Source organism: Marmota flaviventris, chromosome 6 (assembly GCF_047511675.1).
Source record: "Marmota flaviventris isolate mMarFla1 chromosome 6, mMarFla1.hap1, whole genome shotgun sequence".
Taxonomy (NCBI): domain Eukaryota; kingdom Metazoa; phylum Chordata; class Mammalia; order Rodentia; family Sciuridae; genus Marmota; species Marmota flaviventris.
Genome location: NC_092503.1, coordinates 63,397,059 through 63,415,909, shown reverse-complemented (window position 1 = coordinate 63,415,909; position 18,851 = coordinate 63,397,059). Strand labels below are relative to the sequence as shown.

The 18,851-nt window shown below is 37.9% G+C and overlaps 1 protein-coding gene across 3 annotated transcripts in view; it reads right to left on the bottom strand.

Annotated features, from left to right (window-relative positions):
- Positions 1–18,851, bottom strand: part of Fbxl4 (F-box and leucine rich repeat protein 4) — a 97,048-nt gene that overhangs the window by 54,455 nt on the left and 23,742 nt on the right. For all 3 annotated transcript variants that reach the window (XM_071613194.1, XM_071613193.1, XM_071613195.1), the window contains exon 5: positions 10,157–10,401. In XM_071613194.1, the coding sequence (XP_071469295.1) occupies positions 10,157–10,401 (245 nt within the window). The remainder of the gene's footprint in view (positions 1–10,156; positions 10,402–18,851) is intronic.

The window sequence follows — 18,851 nt, the reverse complement described above, 5'->3', positions numbered from 1 at the left end:
ATGCACTTTTGTGATTATTCAAATAGGCCTACAGAAACTCATCTGGTTGAACATAAAAATGGTAGAAAATTGCTTGTGAGAAAGTGGCTGAAACTGTACCTTCTCAAAAGACAATCTTTATCATTACTAGCCTAAAATTAAGAAAAATAACTGCTTAGTTTTCTTCTCACAACTCATGTTTCTTCTAATGCACTTGAATAAGCTACATAAAGAGAATGTTAAAAAAATTATTTAGTATTGCCTTTACATTTTACTCATTATCATGATTATACGCAGCACTTTGCCTAAGAAACTGGACCTTAGCTGTTTGCTACCAACATTTTATCTAATGTCTAGAATCATTAGTTGCCACCCTGTTATTTTACTTATAAAATTATGTAAATAATATGTTTAAACAAGATATTTATCTTTATAACTATCTTCCCTGCTGAAGGAAGAAACTGTATATCTTATATATCTTTTTACATGGTCAAAAATATCCACTACCCTGCCTTGCCACGAAAGATAAAAACAAATTCCTAACAGTGGAAAACACTGTGGAAAGAGCTATGAGAGTAATTAAAATGCCCTAGACATCTGTATATTGTAAAACAATGCTTACTGACATCAAGTATTCTATCTGTCTGATATTCTGTTGGTTTTGGTTTATTATTAATAATATATGCTCTAAATCATAATCATTAGTTTCGGATTTTCTTGGTCCCATTAGCAGAGAGGGAAATTTGCAAACAATGTGCGTACGTTTAAGGTAGAGAGAAATAAAAAAAGCTATTGCTAGGATTCAGAAAATGATACTTCGAAGTATGGAGCTTTGCCATGCTGAATACTCTGAACTAAAAGACACTGGAAGGTCTCAGAAGCAGCCTCATAACCAAGTTTTCTCTGACTTTCTCCTGCCCTGTCTCTTGCCCACCAACCCCCCCCACCCCCCCCACCCCCCCACCCCCGCCCAGAACAAGTCAAAGAAACCAGAATTCCTCTTTCTCAAGATAGGACATAGATAGAATTTCTTTTCCCCAAAGCATGCCATAAAGCTTTAACATATTACTCTAACCTTCCCCTGCCTTTCTATCTAGGAGCTGGTCATAAAGAAATTCTGACATACCCTTATCCAATACTGGGTCAATAATCTCATTCCAGAGAAGTCCTGCCCCATATTTAGGAAGAAGAAATGCTACAACACAAACGAAAGAAGAATCTGAATAGACAAGACTTGCTAGTTTTCCCCACTCAATCCATTACTATTAGGATCATACACTTTTTGTCCAATCACATTTCTACATGCCTGTCCTTGCTTCACTGAACCTAAGCATAACATTAGATAGTTTTTCATGTATCTTTGGGTCTTTATTCTGAAAGGTCCTGTATCATGTAAAACTATGACTAAATAAAAATTTTAACTTTTTTGTTTGTTTGTTTATCTTTTGATATAGGGTATCAGCTGTGACCTTTATGATGGGAAGAAAAGGGATCATCCTCTTTCTGGCGCTATAATGTGTTCTACTACACAGGGGTCATATATCTAGCAATGAGCCTTTTCCCAAAATCTACTTTTGGCAGAAAAGAAACTCAGTGCATCCATGGTTTCAACCTGGGAGCCTTACTACTTGTATTTTTTTTTTTTTAATTTGATGTAAAAACTATCATTGTTAGCATTTTTAACACATTGTTACTATTTATTTTTTTTTTTTAATTTTTTATTGTTGGTTGTTCAAAACATTACAAATTTCTTGACATATCATATTCCACACTTTGATTCAAGTGGGTTATGAACTCCCACCTTCACCCCATACACAGATTACAGAATCACATCAGTTTCACATCCATTGATTTACATATTGCCATACTAGTGTCTGTTGTGCTCCGCTGCCTTTCCCATCCTCCACCATCGCCCCTCCCCACCTCTCCCCTCCCCTCCCCTCCTCTCTCTCTACCCCCTCCACTGTATAATCCTGAGGGTCTCCTTCCATTTCCACGGAATTTCCCTTCTCTCTCCGTTTCCCTCCCCCCTCATCCCTGTTAAATGTTAATCTTCTTCTCCTGCTCTTCCTCCCTACTCTGATCTTAGTTACTCTCCTTATATCAAAGAAGACATTTGGCATTTGTTTTTTAGGGATTGGCTAGCTTCACTTAGCATAATCTGCTCTAATGCCATCCATTTCCCTGCAAATTCTATGATTTTGTCATTTTTTAATGCAGAGTAATACTCCATTGTGTATAAATGCCACATTTTTTTTATCCATTCGTCTATTGAAGGGCATCTAGGTTGGTTCCACAGCCTTGCTATTGTGAACTGTGCTGCTATGAACATCGATGTAGCAGTGTCCCTGTAGCATGCTCTTTTTAGGTCTTTAGGGAATAGACCAAGAAGGGGAATAGCTGGGTCAAATGGTGGCTCCATTCCCAGCTTTCCAAGAAATCTCCATACTGCTTTCCAAATTGGCTGCACCAATCTGCAGTCCCACCAGCAATGTACAAGTGTACCCTTTTCCCCACATCCTCGCCAGCACTTGTTGTTGTTTGACTTCCTAATGGCTGCCAATCTTACTGGAGTGAGATGGTATCTTAGGGTGGTTTTGATTTGCATTTCTCTGACAGCTAGAGATGTTGAGCATTTTTTCATGTACTTGTTGATTGACTGTATGTCCTCCTCTGAGAAGTGTCTGTTCAGGTCCTTGGCCCATTTGTTGATTGGGTTGTTTGTTCTCTTATTGTCTAATTTTTTGAGTTCTTTGTATACTCTGGATATTAGGGCTCTATCTGAAGTGTGAGGAGTAAAGATTTGTTCCCAGGGTATAGGTTCCCTATTTACCTCTCTTATTGTTTCTTTTGCTGAGAAAAAACTTTTTAGTTTGAGTAAGTCCCATTTGTTGATTCTAGTTATTAACTTTTGTGCTATGGGTGTCCTATTGAGGAATTTGGAGCCCGACCCCACCGAATGTAGATCGTAGCCAACTTTTTCTTCTATCAGATGGCGTGTCTCTGATTTGATATCAAGCTCCTTGATCCATTTTGAATTCACTTTTGTGCATGGCGAGAGAAAGGGATTCAGTTTCATTTTGTTGCATAGGGATTTCCAGTTTTCCAAGCACCATTTGTTGAAGATGCTATCCTTCCTCCATTGCATGCTTTTAGCCCCTTTATCAAATATAAGATAGTTGTAGTTTTGTGGATTGGTTTCTGTGTCCTCTATTCTGTACCATTAGTCCACCTGCCTGTTTTGGTACCAGTACCATGCTGTTTTTGTTACTATTGCTCTGTAGTATAGTTTGAAGTCTGGTATCGCTATACCGCCTGATTCACACTTCCTGCTTAGCATTGTTTTTGTTATTCTGGGTCTTTTATTTTTCCATATGAATTTCATGATTGCTTTCTCTATTTCTACAAGAAATGCCTTTGGGATTTTGATTGGCATTGCATTAAACCTATAGAGAACTTTTGGTAATATCGCCATTTTGATGATGTTAGTTCTGCCTATCCATGAACAGGGTATATTTTTCCATCTTCTAAGATCTTCTTCTATTTCTCTCTTTAGGGTTCTGTAGTTTTCATTGTATAAGTCTTTCACCTCTTTGTTAGGTTGATTCCCAAGTATTTTATTTTTTTGAAGATATTGTGAATGGAGTGGTTGTCCTCATTTCCATTTCAGAGGATTTGTCGCTGATATACAGGAATGCCTTTGATTTATGCGTGTTGATTTTATATCCTGCCACTTTGCTGAATTCATTTATTAGCTCTAATAGTTTCTTTGTAGACCCTTTTGTGTCTGCTAGGTATAGAATCATATCATCTGCAAATAGTGATAATTTAAGTTCTTCTTTTCCTATTTTTATGCCTTTAATTTCTTTCGACTGTCTAATTGCTCTGGCCAGTGTTTCGAGAACTATGTTGAACAGAAGTGGAGAGAGAGGGCATCCCTGTCTTGTTCCAGATTTTAGAGGGAATGCCTTCAGTTTTTCTCCATTCAGAATGATGCTAGTCTGAGGCTTAGCATAGATTGCTTTTACAATATTGAGGTATGTTCCTGTTATCCCTAGTTTTTCTAGAGTTTTGAACATAAAGGGATGCTGTACTTTGTCGAATGCTTTTTCCGCATCTATTGAGATGATCATATGGTTCTTATTTTTAAGTCTATTGATGTGGTGAATAACATTTATTGATTTCCGTATATTGAACCAGCCTTGCATCCCAGGGATGAATCCTACTTGATCATGGTGCACAATTTTTTTGATATGTTTTTGTATCCGAGTCGCCAGAATTTTATTGAGGATTTTTGCATCTAGGTTCATTAGAGATATTGGTCTGTAGTTTTCTTTCTTTGAAGTGTCTTTGTCTGGTTTAGGTATCAGGGTGATGTTGGCCTCATAGAATGAATTTGGAAGTTCTCCCTCTTTTTCTATTTCCTGAAGTAGCTTGAAAAGTATTGGTATTAGTTCTTCTTTAAAGGTTTTGTAAAATTCTGCTGTATACCCATCCGGTCCTGGGCTTTTCTTAGTTGGTAGTCTTTTGATGGTTTCTTCTATTTCCTCAATTGATATTGGTCTGTTTAGGTTGTCTATATCCTCCTGACTCAATCTGGGCAGATCATATAACTTAAGAAATTTATCTATGCCTTCACTATCTTCTAATTTATTGGAGTATAAGGATTCAAAATAGTTTTTGATTATCTTCTGTATTTCTGAAGTGTCTGTTGTGATATTGCCTTTTTCATCCTGTATGCTAGTAATTTGAGTTCTCTCTCCTCTTCGCTAGCATGGCTAAGGGTCTGTCGATTTTGTTTATTTTTTCAAAGAACCAACTTTTAGTTTTGTCAATTTTTTCAATTGTTTCTTTTGTTTCGATTTCATTAATTTCAGCTCTGATTTTAATTATTTCTTGCCTTCTACTTCTTTTGCTGTTCTTTTTCAAGGATTTTGAGATGAAGTATGAGATCATTTATTTGTTGGTTTTTTCTTTTTTTAAGGAATGAACTCCAAGCAATGAATTTTCCTCTTAGAACTGCTTTCAATGTGTCCCATAGATTCCGATATGTTGTGTCTGTGTTTTCATTTATCTCTAAGAATTTTTAAATTTCCTCCTTGATGTCTTCTATAACCCATTGATCATTCAGTAACCTATTGTTCATTCTCCAAGTGATGTATGCTTTTTCCTTCCTTCTTTTATCGTTGATTTTCAGTTCCATTCCATTATGATCAGATGAGATGCATGGTATTATCTCTACTCCTTTATATTGTCTAAGAGTTGCCCTGTGACATAATATATGATCTATTTTTGAGAAGGATCCATGTGCTGCTGAGAAAAAAGTGTAACTGCTTGATGTTGGGTGGTATACTCTATATATGTCAATTAGGTCTAGGTTATTAATTGTGTTATTGAGTTCTATAGTTTCCTTATTCAACTTTTGTTTGGAAGATCTGTCCAGTGGCGAGAGAGGTGTGTTGAAGTCTCCCATGATTATCGTATGGTGGTCTATTAGACTCTTGAACTTGAGAAGAGTTTGTTTGACGAACATAGCTGCACCATTGTTTGGGGCATAAATATTTATGATTGTTATGTCTTGTTGGTGTATGGTTCCCTTAAGCAGTATGTAGTGTCCCTCTTTATCCCTTTTGATTAACTTTGGCTTGAAATCTATTTTATTTGATATGAGTATGGACACTCCTGCTTGTTTCCGAAGTCCATATGAGTGATATGATTTTTCCCAACCTTTCACCTTCAGCCTATGTATGTCTTTTCCTATCAAATGCGTCTCCCGTAGGCAGCATATTGTTGGGTCTTGTTTGTGATCCATTCTACTAGCCTGTGTCTCTTAATTGGTGAGTTTAAGCCATTAACATTTAGGGTTATTATTGAGATATGGGTTGTTCTTTCAGCCATATTTGTTTATTTCTGTTACTAAACATGGTTTGTTTTCCTCTTTGATTATTTTCCCCCCCTTTACTGTCCTACCTCCCACTGTTGGTTTTCATTGTTATTTTCCATTTCCTCTTCCTGTAATGTTTTGCCGAGGATGTTTTGAAGAGATGGTTTTCTAGCTGCAAATTCTTTAAACTTTAGTTTATCGTGGAATGTTTTAATTTCATCTTCCATCCTGAAGCTTAATTTCGCTGGATACACAATTCTTGGTTGGAACCCATTTTCTTTCAGTGTTTGAAATATGTTATTCCAGCTTTCAGAGTCTGTGTTGAAAGGTCAGCTGTTATCCTGATTGGCTTACCCCTAAATGTAATCTGCTTCCTTTCTCTTGTAGCTTTTAAAATTCTCTCCTTATTGTGTATGTTGGGCATCTTCATTATAATGTGTCTAGGTGTGGATCTCTTATGATTTTGCACATTCGGCATCCTGTAGGCTTCTAGGATTTGGGATTCTGTCTCATTCTTCAAGTCTGGGAAGTTTTCTCGTATTATTTCATTGAATAGACTGCTCATTCCTTTGGTTTGGAGCTCTGTACCTTCCTGTATCCCAATGACTCTTAAGTTTGGTCTCTTAATGTTATCCCATATTTCTTGGATGTTCTGCTCATGGTTTCTTAACAGTCTTGCTGAGCTGTCTATGTTCTTTTCAAGTTGAAATACTTTATCTTCATTGTCTGATGTTCTATCTTCTAAGTGTTCTACTCTGCTGGTAGTATTCTCCATTGAGTTTTTAAGTTGGTTTATTGCTTCCTGCATTTCTAGGATTTCTATTTGTTTGTTTTTTATAACCTCTATCTCCCTGTATAGTTGATCCTTTGCTTCCTGGATTTGTTTGCATAATTCATTGTCGAAGTTATCTTTCATTGTCTGATTTTGCTGTCTAATGTCTTCCTTGATACTCCAGATCATCTGAAGCATGTATATCCTGAATTCTTTATCTGACATTCCATCTGCTGCAGCTGTTACCTCTTCTAAAGTTGCGTTGACCTGCACTGCTTGTGGTCCTTTCTTTCCTTGTCTTTTCATACTGCTTGCGTATCTTTCCTGCAGGCGCGGGCGGCGGCTCTGCTCTCTCCTTATTCCAATTGGGGTGTCGTGACTACCACGCCGGCAGGTCACTGGGCCTGTTCTGGGCGCTGGCGGCGGCTTTGTTCTGCCCCTACTCCAATTGGGGTGACAAGTGTACCACGCCGGCAGGCCACCGGGCCTGATCCGCCGGTCGGTTGCAGGTTTGCCTACTCTGCAGGCGCGGGCGGCGGCTCTACTCTGCCCCTACTCCAAATGGGGTGACATGTCTGTCGTACCGGCAGGCCACTGGGCCTGTCCCGCTGGTCGGTCGCAGATCTGCCCACCTTTCGGGCAAGAGTGGTGGCTCTGCTCTGCCCCTACTCCAATTGGGGTGTCGTGGCTACCCCGTCTGCAGGTCGCTGGGCCTGTTCATGGCACGGGCGGTGACTCTGCTCTGCCCCTACTCCAATTAGGGTGGTGTGTGTACCACGCCGGCAGGCTCCTGGGTCTGATCCGCCGGTCTGTCGCAGGTCTGCCTACCTTGCAGGCCCGGGCGGCGGATGTGCCCTGCCCCTCCTACCACGCCTGCGGACCGCTGGGCCTAATCTGCAGGTTGGTCACAGGTCTGCTCACCCTGCGGGCACGGGTGGCGGTTCCGCTCCGCCCCCACTCCAATTGGGTTCACGTGACCACCACATCGGCAGGGCCTGATCCGGGCGTGGGCGAAGGATCTTCTCTGCCCCTACTCCAGTTGGGGTGACGTGTGTACCACGCTGGCAGGCCACTGGGCCTGACCCGCCAGTCTGTCACAGGTCTGTTTACCTTGCAAGCGCGGGCGGCGGCTCTGCCCTGCCCCTCCTACCACGCCCGTGTACCACTGGGTCGCGGGTCTGCCCACCTTGCGGGCGCGGGTGGCGGCTCCGCTCCGCCCCCTCTCCAATTGGGGTCACGCGGTCACCACGCTGGCGAGCCGCTGGGCCTGCTCCGGGCGCTGGCGGCGGCCCGGCTCCTCCCCTCTGGCTCGACGACAAATTGAGGAGACTCGGGTGTCTGTGCCTCACCCCCCCTACCAGGAGACCAACTGTTTCTGTCGCCGCTGGTATTGATGAAGTTCTCTCCTCCGCCGCTTTCTGATGACATCAGATCTCTGCCATGTTGGTATCCTATGCGAATGGCAGCATTTCGTTCCCCTTGCCGGGCAACCAAAGCAACGGGTGAGTCCTGACCGGCCCTCAGCAGGACCCGGACCGAGAAGCAGTTTCCGCGGGCTCCTAGCCCTGGGCCAGGGCAGTTCCGGGAGCCGGAACTCGGCCGCTCCGTGCTCGGTGTATGCTCCGATAAGAGTAGGCTCCACGAAGCAGCCCCCGCGGGCTCAGTTCCGGGAGCCGGAACTCGGCCGCTTAGTGCTTGGTGTATGCTCTGATAGGAGCAGGGTCCAAGAAGCAGCCTCCGCAGGCTCCCCAGCCCTGGGCCAGGGCGGTTCCGGGCCCAGGTGCTCGCTCCGATAAGAGCAGGTTCTAAGAAGCACCCAGGCACTGAGCCCGAGCAATCTGTCTGCAAGCCGCAGGCGAATGGCAGCCTGAAATTACCTGTTCTATGGCTGAATGAGCTGCGGTCAGTCGAACACAGGGATGGTGACGTCAGCTTTCCAACATGGTGGCTGCTGGCCTCCTCTGTGGTCTGACCGGTGTGGAGAACCGAGATAGACCGCTTCCTTCCCCCGTCTCGAACCCAGAATTCAGCCCTGAGTACGGTGCTTACACGGCTGGCAGAAACTGCAGCGCTGTATTCCTGTGTCGCTATCTCCTCGTTTCCCAGCGCGCGCTGCAGACTCTAGCCGCGGGGCGATTTGCTGAATAAGCAGTGTTACCCTCCGTGCAACAAACCTCTCGCGTTTGAGTCCCCGTAGCCGATCCTCGTGCGATGGAAATCCTTCCTCCAGGTTCCGGAGCACCCCACTATTGCTGGATATTCCTAACAAGATAGCCTTTAGCCGTCCTGACTTGTCATACTCCCACACAGTGAAGCAGCACACGGGGGCAATGCACTCCCCTCGCCGCCATCTTCCTAATGGGAACATTGTTACTATTTCAACCATTAGAACTTCATTGAAATCTAATGTTATCAAATTTCTTTCTGAAACTGCATCTTTATTTTTATAATCTGAGTCAAGTGAAAACAAGGCTCCATGTTTAAATTTCTGATTCTAAAACCAGCATACAAAAATGCATTTTACTGGGGATATGTGTAGGGATAGCTGCAGTTCATTTTTAGTTTGTAAAAAAAAACAGGATGAAACTCTGTTCAATAATTAAAAATAACAGGTAATTTCTGCAAAGTTTCTAATTCATTATTTAACTTCATGAAAATAATGGAATCATATATAACATACAATGAGGACAACTATCATCAAGGTTAAGAGAGGCACCTGTTTGTATCATAAGAAAAATTACTATGGCATTACTAAATGAATATGCACTTGTGGCAAGCTTTCAAATGTTTAACAGGTGACATTTAATAGTAAGGAGACAAAATGCTTAAATAGAAAGGAGTAGAAACACCTGGGCAGGTCTGCAAGTGTGGTCGTCTAGCATGCAATTGCATTTTCAACATAATTAGTTTAAATGAGCTTCTAAATTTGGGTGATATATTGCACATGTAATTAAGATTTAATTAAAAATGTTCTGTAATAAATTGTTTTCCATTTCTGACAAATCACATTAGAGAGGTAGATTTTGATTTGGAAATAAGTTTTTTTTTTTTTTTAAATGTGTTAATCATCTCAGCTGAAAATATGGGAATGGAAAAAAAAGTTCTGTTGAAAGTCAGTTGGGATTTAAAAAATAAAAAGTGAAGAATTTTTTTTTCTATATTGCTGACTGAATCCAGGGGTGCTCTAGCACTGAGCTACATCCCTCAACCCTTTTTTACTTTGAGACAGGGTCTAAATAAGTTGCCCAAGCTAGCCTTCACCTTGCCACCCTCCTGTCTCAGCCTCCCAAATAGCTGGGATTACAGGAGTGCACCAGTTTCTCTATAGTTTAGCTGAAGAGAATGCTGAAACACTTTTACGTTTATAAACAGCAACATTCTACATATAAACCATATTTATTTTTTAATTTCTGTAAGATACATAGTATAGAACTTTACATTTATTATAAAAACTATTACACAGTAAGTGTAGCCTGCTAATAATAATAATAAAAAAAAACTCAATAAGGCTTTGCACTAACCTGCTAAATCCTGCAACAGAGATGAAGCCTCTATTGCCAGTCCAAGATAAATTAAGCCACTGGACAAGGGTACATCGAGCCTGCAGGAACTCCAGAGAAGTGTCATTTAGCTTTGCCCAGTATGGCTGCAGATTGAGGTGGATATACTGTAGAGGATCACAGCAATGCTGGTGTAGCAGTTTGCAAGTTTGTGCTAATCTACACAGGTCTGGTAGTGTAAGATGGTTCAGAATCAGTTGAATAAGCTACCCAAAACAGAGAAACCAAGATCATCAAGAGTGAAAAAGAGTAAGATTATTTTATTAAACATATAATGTGGCCTAATAATAACCAGTATCACATTTTATAACATCATTTTCACATAGCAAATAAATCAACAATTAACAAAATTATCCAAATAGAAAAAAAAATACACACAGATAAATATACTATATTTCAAAAATGTTTAAATATTCAGCTCATGCTGACAACTCTTCTTCCTTAGGGTACAAAGATACATTTTGGTGATCTGTTGACTAATACAATTTTTCACAGACTCAGCATTTACTACATGCCAAACACTGGTGATAGAAAACAAAAAGTTCTCATTCTCAGAGTGCTACAGTCCAGTGGGGATACTAGTAAGTACAAGGATGTACTTTAATAGCATTGATAGAAAGCAACATAGAATACTACTAGAGCCTAACACAAGACACACACCTAATTCCAAAGTGAAAGTACTTGTGCCAGGAGGACTCAGCTTTAAAGGGAGAGGGGCAAACTAGGTGAAAATGGTGTTAAGGACACAGTTACACAGAGCCTCACAGAGGAGCTTAGATTATTCTGACAAAAGGCAAGGGTGACAGGAAGAACAACAATCCAAGGAACTAATGTAGAATTCCAGGAAAAAGAAAAAAGGGCACTTAAAGCAGCAAGGATGGAGTAGTGAATATACATAAAAATAAACCACACGGAATCAAAAAGATCTTTTTCTCTCAATTATCTCCTTGAACTAATCCAAGATTTGTTTTTTCTTAATGAATAATTGGGGGCTTTTAAACTAGTTTACAAAGAACAACTGCTTAAATAGCTTATACTGAACCAAGAATCATAAAAATAAAATTAAATAATTGCTAAATGTTCAAATCTTATTTAGATGAGGACTGTTTTTTTAAATTTAATGCAGGGCATTTAATACATTTTCTTTTTTATAATTATACCCCATAATATAAATCATCTTTTTTTCAATTTACTATCTAGGTTCAGTATAAATTTTAGGTAAGAATTTCTCTTTTTTTGGCAAAAACACTACAAAATACAGAGTAATAACAGTATGATCTTTAAAAGAACATATATAATATAATGAGATATATTTATTAATCATCTGATGCTCATAAGGTTTGGGGTATTCTTGCTATTTACTTTTAACATCTGAACTAGGCTTTAAAAATAATGTTAGGATATATGTATGTTTATTCTGAAGATAGGGAAAGAGAAGAAAAATAATAATTTGTCCAAAAGCTGACAAAGATTCTCTGCTTGGTCAAAAACTTAGTTAGGCTTCTAGACCTTCTAGGCTCCCTTGTGTACTTCGTTATCAAAATCCAGTTCCAGCAAAAAGCTTTATGATTCCTCCTAAGTTAGTTTAGCAAGAATGTTCACCCTTTACCATCCCCCGGGGAATGCCTGATTACCTATCTCTAGGATGAATCCTTTCATTCAGTTTAGTCCAAATCCCCCCTTTCTCCTGATGTTTCTTCTTAGTAATTTTTCCATCAACTCACCCTCAACATGCTGATTGGCTATAAATTCCCACTTACCCCATGAGGTATTTGCCGCTAGCCCAATCTCTCTCTCCCACTGCAAAATTTCACTGCTGTGGTTCCTATCCCTACCACAACTGCATTTTCTTTAGCAAATCTCATCAATGAGATAACCCTGTTGACATGTAAAAGATGAATTAACAAAAATTCTGGTAAAAAAAATCAGAAAATCCAAACACTGAAGAAAAATAGAAAATGACAAGTTTCTCCCTCTCTAAGGTCAATTCTAACAATTCTCTCCCCAGAAATAAACATTGTTAATGTTTTTTCTGACATCTTCTAGATAAATGTGTATGAAATTGTATTCTTGGATATGCACTAAAGGAATGATATGATATATACTGTTCAGCACTTTGCTTTTCTCATTTCATGATACATACTATAGATGGTTCTTCATCTGCACAAACAGGTCCACCTCATTCCATTTCATAGATGTGACATAATAATTCAACTAGTTTCTTATTGATGGATTTCTTGATTTTCTCTTATTACAAATTATATTGCAATATCATTATGTGTATACATTATGTATGTATGTTCATCTTAGTAAACTTTGAAAATTTATTGTTAGGGTAAATTACATGCATTTAGAAGTTTTGATATAAGGACAAACTGCCCTTGTAAATGTTTACATCACTTTATATATCCACAGTGTAAAAAAGGACCCATTCACCTACTTCATAGATAGCGCTGTATCAAAACAAGAAAGTATGGGACTACTTTTGTGGTTTCTTCTTATCTTCTTTTTTTTTTTTTTTTCCAAGTGAGCTGCTACTGTTTACTTCTTTCCTCTTAATATATTTCTGAACTCTATTCTGTTTCATATATCTATCCATTATTTCTTCCATTTCAATAACCCTCAAGGTAAAATAAGTTTTCTTCTAAATTTGTAAAAGTGTATGTGTTGAACCAGGCATGGTGGTGCCCGCCTGTAATCCCAGCGGCTCAGGAGGCTGAGGCTGGAGGATCAGGAGTTCAAACCCAGCCTCAGCAAAAGTGAGGTGCTAAGCAACTCATTGAGACCCTTTTTCTCTAAATAAAATACAAAAAATAGGTCTAGGGGTGTGGCTCAATAATCGAGTGCCTTTGAGTTCAATCCCTAGTACCTACCAAAAAAAAAAGTGTATATGTTAGACAATGGAGTTTTATCCAGCCATAAATAAAAATGAAATTATGTCATTTGCAGGAAAGTAATGGGATTTGAGAATATTATGTTAAGCAAAATAAGACAAATTCAGAAAGTCATGGGTCAAATTTTTTTCCTTACATGTGGATATATAATAGGATATGTAATAGGACAATTGGTATTTCTCAATTTCATAGCCATTAACTAATATGTATATTTTATATAAAGTATGATGTGTGACTATAAGGATCAGGCACTGGAGTTAAAAAGAGAAGTAAGTTTGGCTTAGGTGAGGGGGGTGGGGACTACTCTTTTTCATAAAAGCATTGCTTTTTTGCAGGTATCTCTGTCCTTACATTAAGTGTATGATTAATTTCAACAAAAACTAAATAGTATGTTTTAAATTATTAAAATGTAGAATACCAAATCCTACCTATGAAAATGTGAACAAGGACCAGAAGATATTGACTAATAAGTACATTGATTTACAGAAAAAAAATAGGACAATTGGCTATTATGATTCAAACTTTTGGGAGTTTCTAATTCTAGTCTTTGCAGCATTCTCAGAATGTTATATAGTTCTATTAGTGGCTGATACTGATATCTTCTGAATTCGGGGTGGTGCATTTCTTTGTTACCTTGATTTACTTTACAAGCCAAATGTACTTTTCTTCTAGTTACACTAATATAGTTTATTATAACTCCATTACTAGAAGATAGCAAAACTGGTGCTGCATCACCACAACTGGGACCACCAACTAGAATTGGGTATTGGCTCCAAGCTAAATATACTTCTTTTTCTAACCTCTTCAATGTATGTGTTGGCATGCACTAGATCATTTGGTTGCAAATGAAAATCAGGACTAATAGCCCTCTATCATTCTTCTTTATCTGGAATTTTCCTAATTATTTTCATATTTCTTAGGTGAATTTTTCAATTTAACAATCTGCATTTTAATTGGGACTTGGTTAAACACACAGTAACTTTAAAGAAAACTGACATTTTTGCTTTATTGTATCTTTCTACTTGAGAGCATGCTATGACTCATCATTAAATGATCAATTTGTTCCTAGAGTTCCTACTGCAATTGATTTGTCTATTAACTTTGTAACCGGCTAATTTACTCACTGCTCTTAATAGTTTTTTGGTCTATTCTCCTGTGTTTTAGATATATAAACATTTTCTCTGCAAATGATTTTCCAAAAATTATGCCTTTTATTTCTTTCTCATGTCTACCAGCTCTGGCTAATACTTCGGCAATAATGTTAAATTACATTTCTATTCATGGCTTTAATTCAAATGTGAGCCATGAAAGTTCAGCATATATATAATTCCCAATTTCTTTAGTAACTACATCTTAAAAAGTAAAAAGAAATAGTTTCACTTTAGTTTATGTATGTTATAGTTCAGATGTGTGTCCCCAAAAAGCCCATGTGTGAAACAATGCAAGAAGGTTTAGAAGTAAAATGATTGGGAAATGAGAGTCTTAACCCAATCAGTGAATTAATCCTCTAGCAGGGTTTAACTGAGTGGTACTGAAAGCAGGTAGGGTGTGGTTGGAGGAGGTGGGTCATTCGGGGCATGTCTTTGGGGTTTATATTTTATTGTGCGAGGAGAGTCTCTGTTTCTGATCATGTCTGAGTCCCTTTCCTCCACCACATTCTTCGGTCATGGTGTTTGGTATCATTTCTGGCCCTGAGGAATGAAATCAGCCATCTTTGGACTGAGACCTCTGAAATTGTGATCCCCCAAATAAACTTTTCCTCTTCTAATTGTTCTTATCAGGTCTTTTAGTCACAGCAGCAAAAAAGCTGACTAAAACAAAACTATCACTTTACCATGTAATCAACATAAAATTACTACTGAGATATTGCACATTCTTTTTTTTCCAAAGTGGGTCTTTAAAATCCTGGGTGTTATTTTATACTTTAGCACATTTCAACTCATACTAGTCACATTTCAAGTGCTCAATAGTACATATGGCTGGTGGCTACCATATTGGACAATGCATTTCTACTGTTTGATAATTAAATGTGATATTAGTTCTTGGTTTATGATAGTTGTTAGTAGATAATTGGTAAGACAGCTTAATAAAATATGTACAATTTAAAAGAAATGGTTAAAATACGATTATCTATTTAGCTGTCACTTATCAACTGGTTTACACATTTACTGAAATGATTTTAAGATTCTTCTCCTTTTAACCTAGTACTATGGTATTAGTACATAAACCCTCTAACATGAAAACACCCTCAAATTTCAGGAACAAATCTCAAATGATTTTCTGGTATTATCCTTTTAAAACAATTCAACTTCCTTTGTTTTAAGTTGTTCATATATGTAAAATTGGTCTGATAGTTTTCTTTTTGTGTGCTATCTTAATTAATGTTACCCTAGCTTCATACAAGAGTTGAAAATGTCTTCTTTATACTATGAAACAGAGTTTAAATAATACAAGAATTGTCTGTTTCATAAATGTTTGAAAGAAAACTACAAGTAATCTGAGCTTGACAACAGTAATAATTTGAAATCTGTAGAATTAACTCAAATTGTTTCAGTTATTGTAGAATTTTTAAGCAGCTAGTACAGAGAAATCCTGTATCAGAAGATAAATAATTTACTTTTTCCAGATGGTTACTTTAAAAACTCCCAGAAACTTTTGGCATAGTTCCAAAGAAAAAGCACTGTATTAAAAGGTATATATTATATGAAAACATTCTGATACTGAATATTAAATTTTAAGCAAATATTAAAATATAAAAAGAATAAAGAGTCATTAAAACCATGACAATGACAATGTGAAAGAGCAGTTTTGATTTTGATTAAATAAAAGATATAGGGTTTAGGTCTACAAGACAATATCCATTAATTATTACTCACCTAATATATACTGTCTGTCAAAATGTGTTGTTTTTTTTTTTTTTTTTTTTTGGCATGGAGGGGATCCTAGTATAAAGTATATTTGTATAACACAATGAAGACAGGATGTGACACATTGAGCAGAACTCCCAAAACATACCTAATCTCATTCACTGTACTCTGCAGTATTAACTCTCGATATGGTACTCTGCTTTCATCAAAGCTAATTAATGTCCTTCCAAGAATATCAATTCTATCGCCTGGTTTCTTCCACAGAGACTGAATGTGGGAACAAATATGGTAACATTCCTCATTCATCACCCTATAATAATGGCTCCATTAAATTGATCATGGTAAAATACTATATTGAAGTTCTCCCAATGACCAAAACTAATGAGCACTTGAAACAACCCTCTACAGTTGATGTCTTTTTATGGCTTCCAGACATTTTCAACTTCCTAATGGTTTGGTTTAAGACTCTCTCATCTTTATCCCAAGTCCCTTTTCTAGCTTATTTTCCTCTATGGAACTCTTGGATGTCTTAATTAATGTTACCCAGAATTTTACTCCTGGCTCTTTATTCAAACTTCACAGTGTTTCACTTGTCAACTTCATCTACCGTGGTGCCCCTCTATTTAGATGTGACTTGTTCAAATGTACACTCAGACATTCCTGATGAGTTTCCAACTCAAATAGCAAGTGCCCACTATTCTCCACAGACAAGTCTACTTTGATGAATCACAGGCACCTTCCTACCTTCATCTACTATTTTAAAATTAATGGCATGTCCGCCCACCATGTCATTCCAACTTGAAACCTAAAACTCCCGCTGATGTTTTTCACCTCCACATTCACCAGTTACTTTTGATTACAACCTTTGAACTTCTGAAATATTTCTCCCACCTAATGTCTTCTTCAAATATTCCAACTTGGAAGGCTTCATAATTTCTTGTCTAAATTATTGCAGTAGCTTCCTAACTGGGACCTCTGCCTCCCACCCTAACTTCCTATTGGTCTATTCTCCATTCACCAGAGTAATCTAAGACATAAATCTCATTTTACAATCCTCCTCCTTAAAGTAAACAAATCTTCAATGTTCACAATCATTTTTTATGCCATAAGCCATATGAAAGACAAATTCAAATGAACCCAAAACATCTGGATTCTAATTATGGGCCAAAGCATGTGCAAAAATGCTTGAATACTATGGATAATTTCTGGAATATTAACTATTATTCCACATCTTTCCCTCCCACTCAAAGACAGCATAAGAATAACAAAAGAAAGTATTCAATTATCATCATGAATCTGCTCTAATATTTTAGCAAAAGTAAATTATTTATAAAATCTAAAGTATTTGATTTCCCGAACTAACTTTGTTATAAACCAGAATAAGACAGTACCCTGAAGACCACTGGGTAAAGGGTTAAAATGCAAATCTGCTGGTAAAACCCAGAGGCAAAACCTACTCTATAGTACAGCAGAGTAGGATGCGCACTGCCAAGGCTAGGGTGTCCCAATCATTGTAGTCCATGTGAATGGAGATGTACACTGCAACAGCCCTAAGCCTCCATCTAATTTCATGCAGCCTCTGCAGTCAAATCTGATGTTTCAGCCATACTGAAATACTGGAATTTCCAATCAAGTCACAAAGTTTCATTTCTCACCTTTCTACATTCTTTTCTCTCTGCCTAAGGTTTCCCTCTGTTTCCATTTAAATGCTATATGTCAAGCATTTTATTAGGCCTGAATAAAGTTCAACAAACTGTTCAAAATATATTTACTGACTTTAAATTTCTAGTTTTAGAAAATGGGTAAAAATCAAAGAAGTGATTTATTCTCCTCCAGATAAACAGCTATCCCTGAGTCCTGAGGAGGAACACTCTCAGTATTTAACACTCCTCTCTCTCTGCCCCAATTCAACTCTGCTTCATCTTTCTTCCCTTCTCCCAAGAAGGTCTTATCCAACCTGTGAAGCTTCCTTTCCATAAAACAAGACTTGACCTTAGAACTCTTGACCTTAAATCATCTATGTCTAGCAATTTTAATAGCTACTTCACAGATACATCACAGTATTTTAGCCATAAAATATTATACAGACATTATAACTACTGTTAGGTATTCAAGAAACTGCCTTATTGTTCTATGCAAGTTAAGCTTCCTATGTTACTACAGTGAAATTTTAAATACCAACATTTTGGAAGGGGGATATATAGGTTGGTTAAAATTTAAGACTAGGACTGGGGATATGCTTCAGTTGGTAGAGTGCTTGCCTCCTATGCACAAGGCCCTGGGTTCAATCCCCAGCACCAAAAAAAAATTGAGTTTATAAATTTTTCTTAAAAAGAAAACTGATTATATCGTTTTTAGGAATACATAGTTTTTTGTAGAGGTCTAAATGCCTGGCCCCACTCTCACTGCCAAGGATATTTGGAAACAGGTGGAGAAAGGTTTTGGTGTCACATTGCTGGGAAATACTTACTGGCATTTGATACCTGGGACACAGGGATGCTAAATATCCTACACAACTGTTCCTCTGTAAGTACACTGAAAAAAAGATTTCAAACAAGATACAAAAAAAAAAAAGTATTTCCAGGAGAAGGCACTCTGGACCTGCCTAGACCAAAATTTAGAGCTAGAAGAATATATACCAGAGTTAGTATGGAAGAACAAGTGATACTTAGGAAAGCTCTGGACTATTAAATGGTATAAACATTCATCTCACAATCATTATTTCTCCTATCTTTAATGTATAAAACTGCACATACTGCTCATACTTATAATGTATAATTGTGAATTAGAGTATAACTTATTATTCTTATTATTGGCTTATGTATTTGGCTATTGCTATTTAATGATATAACAACATATACTTAATAGTTTATCCAGAATTACTGAAGTTAATCC